Consider the following 12,500-nt stretch of genomic DNA (forward strand, 5'->3'; position numbering starts at 1 on the left):
CACACACACACCAGCCCTTTTGTGGGCTGAAAGTTGTACAATAGCTGCCCTCTTCCCTGTCACCAGGCAGCAGGGGGATGCTGGGGGAGTCCTTAGAGAGCTTGTGGAGGATGTTGAGGGAGGGAGGGAGGGAGGGAGGGCAGTGACACTACGCCAGGGGATGACTTTCATCTCTCTGCCCCCCCCCCCCCCCCCCCACCCCCTAACCTCCACAGTACAGTAGTCAAACACATACACTGGAGAACCGCTGTCATCACTACACACCTAACCCCCTCACCTGTCACCTGGAGTGTTGGACTGTGTTTGTCTGGTTTAGCTTGTGTGTCGCCTCCTGGGCGAGGTCTCCCTTGAGAAGGAGCCTAAACTAGGATAGACCTGGATGACCTAACTACAATAACATCACTGCCTCTGGCGCTACACTGGGGGAAAGGTTTACCATCACTGTGCATCCGTTGACGTTGGGGTACGGGTATAGGTAAGGTGTTACCTACCAACATGCTTTTGTAACTCCATGGTAGCGACAAACATAATCAGTGTGACACGGGCTGCTCGGGGACAAGGGGGGGGGTCACCTCTCGGGGGCCCACAACGGTTTCTCTGAGGTACGGGGCGAGGTGTGTCAGAGGGTCACGTCTAGATCCCCTAGAGTCATACTGTAGCCGTTGTTATGTTTTGCAGAGCTGTCTACAACAAGAGAGTTCAAGGTGTATTCAGGTTGTATTGAATTCCAAGTAAAAAAATAACAAAAAGGAGAAAATCTACTGTTTGTTCTACTGAGTTCTGATATGTAATATGTGAGCGGTGGTGGTTGGTGGTGATGACAGGGTAAATTCAGTTATACACATTCCTCATGGCCATTCCCTGATGCTGTGTCAGACCAGGACAGGAGTAGGAGGAGGAGGAGGAGGAGGAGGAGGAGGAGGAGGAGGAGGAGGAGGAGGACGCTGAGAGCGACAGTACATAACACATTAAGTTTCTCCTCAGAAGGAATAAAAAATCCACCATCTTCTTCCTGTGTACCTGCCATTCCCTCTGGAGCTGAAAGCCTGCAGAGGCAGCTGCTGTGGCCTTGGAAATGAGTGTGTTTCTAACTAACTCCTCCAACGCAGCTCTGGATGCGCCGCTGTGTCAATCAGGAGTTACACGGGAATGCACTCGGACGGAGAGGGAGTAAATAAAAATGCTGTGTGTTTCCTCAAGAGGATGTGTGTAGTGTGTGTGTGTGTGTGTGTGTGTGTGTGTGTGCGTGTGTGTGTGTGTGTTTGTGTGTGTGTGTGCGCGTGTGTGTGTGTGAGTGTGTGTGTGTGTGTGTGTGTGTGTGTGGAGTGTGTGTGTGGTATGCTCCATGTGAGGAGACCCGGTCCTCTATCTCCCAGAGACACTGCTATGCTCCAGATCTTTCAGCTGAACTTGTCTAAGGAGCCAGTCAGCTGAGAGAGGGCCATCACCATCAACACTCTCAATATCACTCCCACCGGTGTGTGTGTGTGCGTGTGTGTGTGTGTGTGTGTTTATCTGTAATGTGTGTCATTGTGTGTATGTGTGTGTGTGTGAGTGTGTGTGTGTGTGTTTATCTGTAATGTGTGTCATTGTGTGTGTGTGTGTGTGTGTGTGTGTGTTTGTGTGTGTGTGTGTGTGCGAGTGTGTGTGTGTTTATCTGTAATGTGTGTCAGTGTGTGTGTGTTTGTGTGTGTGTGTGTGAGAGTGAGTGAGTGAGCGCACAAACGAACACTGGTGTGAATGTCTGTGTGCGTGTTAGCACATAGTGGGATATGCAATTTTGGCTGTTAATAAATCTGGGGGGAGCAATAAAAGCACAGAGAGTGGTATGAGAAAAATAATGAAAACAATATATAATAGGCTAGGATACATGGCAATATGATATATAATATGATATGACAATATGTATGTGTAAAGATAATAGGAAAATACTCATGAGAAATGAGTGGGTATAAAGGAAGGTGGTAGTTACAGTAAGTAAAAAAAGTGTTCTTCACTGTATGTGTGTGTGTGCAATGCATGTGTGCGTGTGTGTGTATGCGTGTGTGTGTGTATGTGTGTGTGTGTGTGTGTGTGTGTCTGTAGGGGAACTGTTTTTGGTGCCATGTGAAGTTTAAGTCCAAATTGAACCCCTTTATGTTCTATGTTAAACCCTTACAAGGACAAATGAAGAACCCTATTGGAACCCGTTTTTTTTTCTTCCAGAAAAGTGTATGAGAGCGGGGGAACATAAAGTGAATGAGTGTGAATGGGTTGAGAACCACAGGGATCACACACACAGCCTCCTGAACCCTCCGAGAGGCTCCCTCCAGCTTCCTGCCAGCATGGTGATTTAAGGGGCTCTCACTGGCCCCATAATGGAGAAAGCTCTACACAGACACACACACACACACACACACACACAAACATACACACACACACAAACATACACACACACACAGACAGACAACCCCCCCCACCACCCACAGGCCCAGCTATCCAGCTATCCTCTCTCTCTGAGTCTGAAGCATACCCCCCACCCTCATCTCTCTCTCTCTGTCTCTCTTTCTGTCTCTCTCTCTCTCTGTCTCTCTGTCTCTCTCTCTCTCTGTCTCTCTCTCTGTGTGTCTCTCTCTCTCTCTCTCTCTCTCCGTCTCTCCCTGTCTCCGAGCGATGGGTTATTTAGATTGGCCCTGAGCCATCTCCCACTCTGATTCTGGGGGAGCAGGAGAGAGAAGCTGAACTGTAGTGTCACATCAAGAGGCTGCGTCGGCGTCTGCGCCGGTGACGGGCCGCGTCTCTCTCTCCTCTCCTCTCCTCCCGCCACTCTGTTCTCTCTGTCCTCTCTATCCCTTTCTCTTCTTTCTGTTCAGGAAACATCTGAGTCGCTCCCTTCAACAACAAAAAAAAACCTCCCTGTCTCAGGGAGTCCTGTGTAACAAGCACTTTCACTATTAAAGGAAGCCTGACTCCATCACGTCTCTGGTCATGTCCTGTATTCAGAGTACGGTACATATTGATCCACATCACATGCGGTAAAGCGGGGGTCCTAACCGGGGGAGACTGCTCGACTAAAGTAAATCACATACAGTATTCAATAGCATATTGAATATAAATTAACAGTATTCTAACAGTTTGTTCACGTTCATATTCTCAGGAGGCTGTGCTAGTAGTACACTAGTACACTAGTGTGGACAGATGGTCCAAATGCTATGAGTCTATAATATTGTAATGGGATTAGAATGGAGGGACATGGAATGACAGTCAGTCAAATACGGTTCTGTTTTACAAGTCGAGTCTTTACTTATTTAAACCGTGCACTGGTTGCCATAGCAGTGGCCTGTGTGCTTGTGTGTCTCCAGTTTGTGTGTGTGTGCGTGTGTGTGTGTGTGTGGTGAGAGGTGGTCAGGGTAGGGGGGGGGGGGGTTCTGTGTCTCGGGGGGTTGTGTTGTGTCTGTGGTCGGGTCCAAACACTACACATCATCAAGACTGGAGCTCAGCCTCCTGCCATGGCAATACTGACTGCAGGCCACGAGCAACCTTTCACCAGACTCTTTCTCTCTCCCTACCCCCCCCCCCCCCCCCCCCTCCCCACCCCCTCTACCGAACCCCCAACCCTAACCCCTCTGTGTCTCGATTTCCACCCCCACTCTCTCTCACCACCCCTCTTCTCTCTCTCTCTAACCCCCTCTCTCTACCCACCCCTCCCTCTCTCTACCCACCCCTCCCTCTCTCTACCCACCCCTCCCTCTCTCTACCCCCCCCCCCCCCCCCCCTCTCCCTACCCCTACCACTCCGCCACACATGACTAATGAGTGGACACACATTCCACGTTGTTGACTTCCTGACATGTATTTAGGTCTCTGAGATCCATGTGATAGATAAATACTGGGACATATGGAGCCATCACGAGGAAAATCGGAAAAGCCAATGGGAAAGAGTGTTACTCAGACCTCATGCTTGTTACTTTTCCCAGAGGATTCTCTCAGAGGGAAAACTTCACAAGACTGCAACGGAACGTTGTTGACAAAGCATAGAGAGGCCTCATTGGCTAAGCATGTTGAGGTCATCGCATTCTTTTTCCCATCTCCACGGTGACCATGAGGGATTGAGGGAAGGACCACACAACTGTGGAGGTGGGAGGAGGATGACGACTACGATAGCCATGAGCACACTGACAACTATGAAACAGACGATTTTCATTTGGTCATAACAATAATAGTTCCAGAGGCTGATCTCATCGTTGACTAGACACACTGAATTATTTGATGTGAGATCATCACAAAAATAGATATCACCATGTTTTTGGATGATGACAGACAGACTGACAGACAAAACAAGGGTTTTGGGGTCCATCTGGGCCCGTCTTGTCACTTTGAAATATTCTTCATATCTGAACATGCTTTTTTAACATGTTGGGGTTTTTTCTCTCTCAGATGTCTCTTTTTGGAATTCAAAGACGATCCATTATCTATTATTCCACTTATATATTAGCTGAGAGTATTACCTCTGCATTCAAACTAATGTTGTGACATTTTAAAACACGCAGGCACAAGCACACACACATACACACACACACACACACACACACACACACCCACACACACACACGCACACACACATACACACACACACACACACACACACACACACACCCACACACACACACGCACACGCACACGCACATGTACGCGCACGCACGCACACACACACACACACACACACACACACACACACACACACACACACACACTTACTTATATCATAATATAATATAAGTAAACAAGAACAGCCATTGTGGCTGGGATACACTGGATATTTTAACAGAGCAGTAACACTGAGCATGCTACCACAACTCAGACATTTACACCGTGGTAAATGGTAAATGGTAAATGGGTTTTGAATATAAAAGCTAATACTGCATTTCACTTGTGCTTACTCTGCAATCCTACCGCTAGGGAATGCTAGCGTCATGAAGAGAGACAGTGCTTGACCCGGGGGTCAAAGCATTCAGCTCACCCAGACAAAGCTGGTATTGACACAAACACTCCTGCCTTGGGCAGCCTCCCTCTAAACATTTGGACTGGGTAAATCATTTAAGGCTTCCACCCGATAAGAGCCATGTAATTGAGGGAGACAAAAAAAAGGCGAGTATCTTGCGTTCCACTGGGGGAAAAAAGCCTACTGTGCAACATCGGAGGACATTCAAAAAGATAGAGCACTTGCAGTTAAAAGAGGAGGAGGAGGAGAATAATAATAAAAAAAAGAAAAACAGCAGCACAGATCTTTTTCACTCCCAAGCTTTCTCTTTCTCAAGCATCTGAAAACCCTAAACATTCAGTTATGTAATAGTCTTCCCTTTGTGCACTCCGGTGTAAATCCACTTTAGATGTCTTATCGTCAAACTACAGTTGTTTTACTCAGCGGAGTGTACAGGCAATTAGCATTTCGTTAGCGATATGAGTGACACATTCTTTGTTCAAACCGAGCATCCCACATTACGCATCACATTGCCAAATTGCTCATGAAGTTCTAAATGACACCCATACCTATACATGACACATCGTAATTACATAACGATAATCTATATAATATATATGATCTTGTTTATCTATAGTTTCTTAGTTTGTTTTTAAGCAGCCTGCTCTTTAAATCAAGCACCACTAGACACCATCAAGTACAGTCGGCACCATTTATTTATGCTTTGAACTAAGTGCCGGAAAGCAGCAATTGGTAACAAATAACGTCTCTAGGAGCTACTAGAGAATCACAGTGGAAGTGCAAGTGTATACTATTGAAAACCAAGAGTCTTCTCCTCCAAGACGACTACTCGTCAACTCTTCACTGAAGTCTCTGTTTGACGCTAAGCTGATCCAACATCAGCACACAGACAGACAACATCCTGCTCCTGGGACAGATAGGAAGGGGAGGCGAGAGAAGGGGGCAACCGGGGGTTAACAGAGCAAAATGCCAGCTGCCGTGTTTGTTTGTGACGACGCCAGCTCCTCTCAGCTGGGAATGCAGCAGCCTTTCTCACACAGGGACCTTGGTTGTGTTTTTTTTAAATTATTATTATTTTGCTAGGGAACAACAGCTGAAACTATGGCTGCATTTTCCCCAGGGTTCTTTTTTTTTACCCCCTCAAATAATAATTAATCAAATGAGTACTCACGACTTCTGTGGCACAGACTTGGTTGCAGGCTTGTTACCGGGAACATTGCAGCGCTCTGCAAAAGAATTTCCATTGAAAATGTCAGAGAGAGAGAGAGAGAGAGAGAGAGAGAGTGCACCCTGACCAGGAGCCAGCTTATTATCAATTTAGCTTTTGTGGCAATGTGTCACACAGCACACATACACTATATAAATGGACAGTTTGTTCGAGTCTTACTCGTGTAAGTGTAATTACGTTGCTTCTATTACCAGCGTATTAAACAGGAATGTGCACAGGGAATCGTAAAGGAATGCGCATGTAGGGAAATGTAAAGCATGACTTACTTTGTCCACTGTATCCTGAGGTTAAATGTTGTGACTCCTGGGGGAGGGAGAGAGAGAGAGAGAGAGAGAGAGAGAGAGAGAGAGAGAGAGAGAGAGAGAGAGGGAGAGGGAGAGAGAGAGAGGGAGAGAGAGAGAGAGAGAGAGAGAGAGAGAGAGGGAGAGAGAGAGGGAGAGATTGAGAAAAGAGAAATTGAAGAGTAAGAAAAACAAGCGTGCATCAAATACTGTACATTAGCCCACACACTGAGAGGAGGTGACACAGGAGTACAAATGTTGAGGAAATGACTCTGGCTGATGGACTTAATTGATTTTACACTAATACAATTAGACAGAGCACACAAATCACGTCTCAGAGTGTGGGCAGAGTAGGCAAACGTCTCAGTATAAAAGATGGCACCATTAAATGGGGATTTATAGACAGAGCTTCTTATTAGAAACGTCAGCCGGGTCAAGCTATGAGACTCAGACCATGTCCTATTAAGACACAAATAAGAGGGCTTTAGCTGGAAAATGACTTGTCAGGGGGATTTCAGAGGGGGGAGAGAGAGAGGGAGAGAGAGCAAGCTAGGACACAGACACTTGAAGCGGAGCAATGCGCTGAAGGACAATGGATTATGCTGGGCCTATAGCACACTGTATTACCTCACACTCTCGACGGTGCAGCTGAAGACAGCTTGACCGAGCTCTCCATCCCACGTTAAACAAAGTTCATCTCATCACGGCATAATGAAGCCTTCATAAACCCTTTACAACCCCTATTACAGATGCTTCAAGCGTTCATGAGTTCATACACACCATTTAAGGGGTGACATAACAAGTCCATATGTGACAGCAGCTGGTGAAAGCGGGAACAATGAATGAATGAATGAATGAATGAATGAATGAATGAATGAATGGTCTTTATTGTCATTGCTATAGTACAGGTACCAAACAACGACATTTGGGAGGGGTGGCTCCCCTGGTGCTAGGAAAGAAAAAAAACTAAAAAAACAAGAAGGGAAAGGAGCTGGTTTACATAAATAAAGGCTATGTACACTATCCACTATACTATACTGTACAGATAAAACGACTAGGGTTGTCATATTGCACATAGTGTTATTGCACATTCATTTAACAAGTCAGCAACCGAACAAATGTTCTGACTTTTATTCCGAAAAATGTAAATACATTGAAAATCAATGACACACCCGCTAGTCAAGCCAAAATATTGCAATGGAATGGATTCGGTGAGTAATCCCCACTACTAACTATTTAGTGTAGACTAGTGGTCCATTCCATTGCAATGTTTTGGCTTGACTAGCGAGTGTGTCATTGATTTTCTGAATAAAAGTCTGAACATTTTGATTGGTTGCTGACTTGTTCCTGCTTTCACCAGGAAAGCATGTTAAACATGGCATGACATTTGGTTATTGGTATTGAATCATCTGTCCAGGTTTTAGTCCAGTCAATCTAACAAAAAAAAAGGCCCAACCCAGGAGAAATTGCAATAGTAATGTTTCATAGTTTTTATTGTTCCTAATACCCTCCTGCATCATATACTAAAAGTCTTAATTAATTAATTTATTGGATCATACTTTTTTCAAGGTTAAAAGAGGTTAAACAATGTTTTTGAGTGACGCCATCTGGGTAAAATGGTGTTAATATTGGAGGGCCTATGTATACCTATCCAACATATTTGGTGTCTTTTCCTATGTTTTGGGGGTCAATCTTTCCAATAAAACACTTTTTCAGAGGATATTCTTAAGTCTTATACCTGTATTAGGGGTACAACTACCCCAACACCCACTTATTTGCCAAATGTGACGCCAGACAATATTTTCATCAATCAGTTGCCAACATACACTTTCAGTTTTTTACATATTCTGAAAATACAGATTGTAAGCTTTCAAATGATGTGTCACACATTGAAATCGGACAGAAATTGAAGACGACACAAGTATTTGAATGTTGGTGCACCTCAAACACAGAATGGGAGAAAAGTCACTGATGAAACCACAACAAACGCTGCTAGCTAGGCCTTGTCCACACTACACCGTTTTTTTTGTAACGCGTCCACACAATCACAGTTATAAAAAAACACCATCCACACAAAACTGCGTGTAAGTGTGTAGTGTAACCATGTAACCAATGTTGTATGTAGGCCTACACCTTTAAGTTTTTTTTTTTTTTTTACTGAAAAGGCAGCTCAATTAATATTACCTTGTAAATAACAAGAGACTTTATTTTACATTTTTACATTTTTATTGTACAGTTTGTTTATGTTACTTTAAAAGAAGACTGCTGGTTCTAGCAGCATTCTCCGTTGCATATTCCGGTGCCTCTGTTGCTCCAGTAACTCGGCGATTAACTGGATTTTATTCTGCATACAAGAAACTACTCCTGTTAGCATGTTTAAAATCAGCAGGATCGTCCTTACGTCCATCTTAGCACATGTAGCCTCTTCTTCTTCTGCTTCTTCTTCTTTGTTTACAAGTAGCCTAATGCCTAATGCCTAATGGCGCATATATTCTGACGTCATAGATGTCGCACAATTGACGTTCAAGCCGAAAACCCCGGTTTTCTCGTATACACCTCTCCGCTGAAACCGGAGTTTCTACAAAAGTTCACCCTGGCCGGAGTTCTCAAGAAAGCACGGTTTCAGTAACCGCGAACGCCGGGTGCGTGTGGATGGAAGGCAAAACCGGGTAGAAAAACGCCCGGTTTAAAAAAAAACGTTTGCTGCATTGAATTACAGGTTACTCTTCGCTAGCGGTTAGCTGACGTTTGCTAGCTAGCCACAGTGTGTGTACAGCTGTCACTGGTAAGTAGCCTAGTTCAAACAAAGGATTAGACATTCCTTTAATTCTACGACTCAATACAATAAAACACGTTTATAATTGTCAACATATAATTTTTGCTGCATTGAATTACAGGTTACTCGTCATGTTAGCTAGTGGTTAGCTGACATTTGCTAGCTAGCCACAGCTGGCAGGGTGATAGTGTTCGTTAGCAGAGCAAAATATATCAGAAGTTTAAAAGTGTGCCTTGTTTAATAACTTTGTTCCAGATGGAGACGGATGAGTGTGTATTCTGTGGGAACCAAACATCTGATGACGTGCCGACTGTCAAGTTAACCCAGAAGGGATGTGATGGTATTGTCAGAGCCAATGAACAATGCAATGTAGGCATAACCGTAGTCCCTGGCCAAGTGGTTCATGTAGAATGCCGGAGGAAATTTACCAACCCACAGGACATAGAAAAACAGAAGAAACAGCAGCAAGATATTGAAGCAGGGGTAGTTGGTTGTAAGCGCAGATCATCTGGCCCCTCATTTTCATACAAAGATCACTGTTTGTTTTGTGGGGTGCATGACAGATATTCAGGCAAGTTAAAAGAGTTCAAACTGATTCCTGTCAGGACCAAAGACTTCCAGACCAAATTACTTGAATGTTGCACTAAGCGTTCGGACCATTGGTCTGATATAGTGAGAGGAAGATTGCTATATGTGAATGACCTTCACGTTGCTGACACAGTATACCACAAGTCTTGCAACGGCAGCTTCAGAACTGGAAGACAAGTTCCCAAGTGTTTTCAAGATGGCTCCAAAAGGCGTAAATCTGGGAGACCCCGGTCCCTTTCTCGTGGTGATGCTTTTTTTTTGAAAGTGGCAGACTATCTGCGCCATAGTGATGAGGAGCAGACGACAATAAATGACCTCATCATCAGGATGAAGGACTACTTAGGAGATGATGAGGAGCCATACAGCTTTCGCCACATGAAAGAACAACTTCAGAGTCACTTTGGTTGTGACATTTTGCTCAGTGAGGTAAAAGGAAAACAGAATGTGGTGACATTCCGAAGGACGGCTTCAGCAATTCTCCATCACTTTTTTGAAGGATCCAAGAGCAATGATAATGACAAGGAGAGGCTTATTATGGCTGCAGCAGAAGTCTTGAAATCTGACATTAGGTCTGTTGTGCAGGGATATAGTTCCTATCCAACAAGTCTAGAAATGTCATCAGTGATGAAGACACTGCTATATGTTCCACAGTCTCTGCAACTCTTCCTGCGCACACTATTTGTTGGGAAAGAAAAGGAATTAAAAGTTTGTTCCATCGGCCAAGCCATGATGCAAGCTACCAGACCAAGAGCTCTACTTCCACCACTTCAGCTTGGGGTTGGTGTACAAATGCATCACCACTTTGCATCAACATTTCTAGTTGACAGTCTGTATCACCTTGGGTTTGGCTGTTCATATCCAGAGGTACAGATGTATGAAAGAAGTGCTGCAGTAGCTGAGAAACTTGAGGTACGTGGACTCACACCTGGGCACTTCATACAATATGTTGCTGATAATGCTGACCATAATATCTGAACAATTGATGGCCATGGAACGTTCCAAATTCCAAATTCCCTGTTATAGAGGACCGTGACTCTAATATGACAACAAGATGTGACAACAAGCTCTTTATGGACTTCAGCTCCGCCTTCAACACCATCCTTCCAGACAGGCTAGTGACCAAACTACTAGACCTGGGTCTATCACACTCTATATGTGCATGGATCAAGGACTTCCTGACCGACCGCCCCCAGAGGGTGCGGGTGGGCCCCCACACCTCCACAGCCCTCAGACTCAGCACTGGGTCCCCCCAGGGCTGCGTGCTAAGCCCCATCCTCTACAACCTCTACACCTACGACTTCACCGCCGTCCACCCCAGCAACTCCATCGTAAAGTTTGCAGACGACACCACCGTGGTGGGATGCATCTCGGGGGGGGGACGAGGCGGCGTACAGGGATGAGGTAGAGCAACTGAGCAAGCTGTGCAAGGTTAACAACCTGCTGCTGAACAAGTCAAAGACCCAGGAAATCATCGTAGACTTCAGGAGGAAAAAGTCCGAGATCCAGCACCTGCTCATCGACGGAGAGAGCGTGGAGAGAGTCTCAACCCTCCGATTCCTGGGGATGCACATGCGGGATGACCTGACCTGGAAGGACAACACAAAAGCCACCATCAAGAAGGCACAACAGCGGCTATACACCCTGAGAGTCCTCAGGAAGGAACACAGCAAGCAGGAGATACTGGTGACCTTCTACCGCGGCGCAGTGGAGAGCATCCTCACCTACGGCATCTGCAACTGGTTCTCCAGCTGCACAACAGCGGAGAGAAATGCGCTACAGAGAGTCGTGAGAACAGCACAGAAGATCACCGGCGCCCCCCTCCCCTCTCTGGAAGAGCTGTACAACACACGCTGTCTCAGGAAGGCCTCCAAGATCTCCAGGGACCCGACCCACCCTGGGTACGAACACTTTACCAGGCTGCCCTCGAAAAGGCGGTTCAGGACCTTGGGCGCAAGGACAAACAGACTGAAGAACAGCTTCTACCACAGGGCCGTCCAGGCCCTGAACACAGCAAAGACCTAGGTTCTGGGCCCTGGACAGTCTGGACGGATTGATGGCAGCTGCTGGACTGAAAAAATCAGGTGTAGTGCTGAGGCACAAACATGTACATTTCAAGCCTGCAAACTGCGACACTTTAAATAAATGTGAAATAACACTACTGTGCAATATGACAACCCTAGTCGTCTATCTGTACAGTATAGTATAGTGGATAGTGTACATAGCCTTTATTTATGTAAACCAGCTCCTTCCCTTCTTGTGATTTTTTTTTAAAGTGTTTTTTTGTCCCTTTCCTAACACCAGGGGAGCCACCCCTCCTAAATTTCGTTGTTTGGTACCTGTACTATAGCAATGACAATAAAGACCATTCATTAAAACAAGAATTTTTAACCTGGCTTTATCCAATGTTCAGATTTCTGATCTTGAATGTTATGCAAATTAGCACATATTTAATTAGATAATGCCTAATTTGCATATTTAAACATAATATTTCAGAAAACTTGTAATACAAAAAATAGTAGTCTTAATGTAAGTGATTAACTGGGGAAGTTTCATGGTGATATCTATTAGTTAATTTTTTTTATCCTATTAACTGGCTGTGTTACGCCTGGCACAAAAAAACACATTTTCGACCCCTGAATTTACCTTG

The 12,500-nt window shown here is 45.1% G+C and overlaps 1 protein-coding gene across 1 annotated transcript in view; it reads right to left on the reverse strand.

Annotated features, from left to right (window-relative positions):
* aff2 (AF4/FMR2 family, member 2) overlaps positions 1-12,500 on the reverse strand; it is a gene marked incomplete at both ends in the record, with an annotated part of 174,232 nt that overhangs the window by 61,048 nt on the left and 100,684 nt on the right. Inside the window, 2 exons of the mRNA XM_080527086.1 lie at positions 6,152-6,206; positions 6,475-6,511. Coding sequence (XP_080383212.1) covers positions 6,152-6,206; positions 6,475-6,511 — 92 coding nt within the window. The remainder of the gene's footprint in view (positions 1-6,151; positions 6,207-6,474; positions 6,512-12,500) is intronic.

The sequence above is a fragment of the Nansenia antarctica genome, assembly GCF_963989245.1.
Source record: "Nansenia antarctica genome assembly, chromosome: 3".
NCBI classification, from domain to species: domain Eukaryota; kingdom Metazoa; phylum Chordata; class Actinopteri; order Argentiniformes; family Microstomatidae; genus Nansenia; species Nansenia antarctica.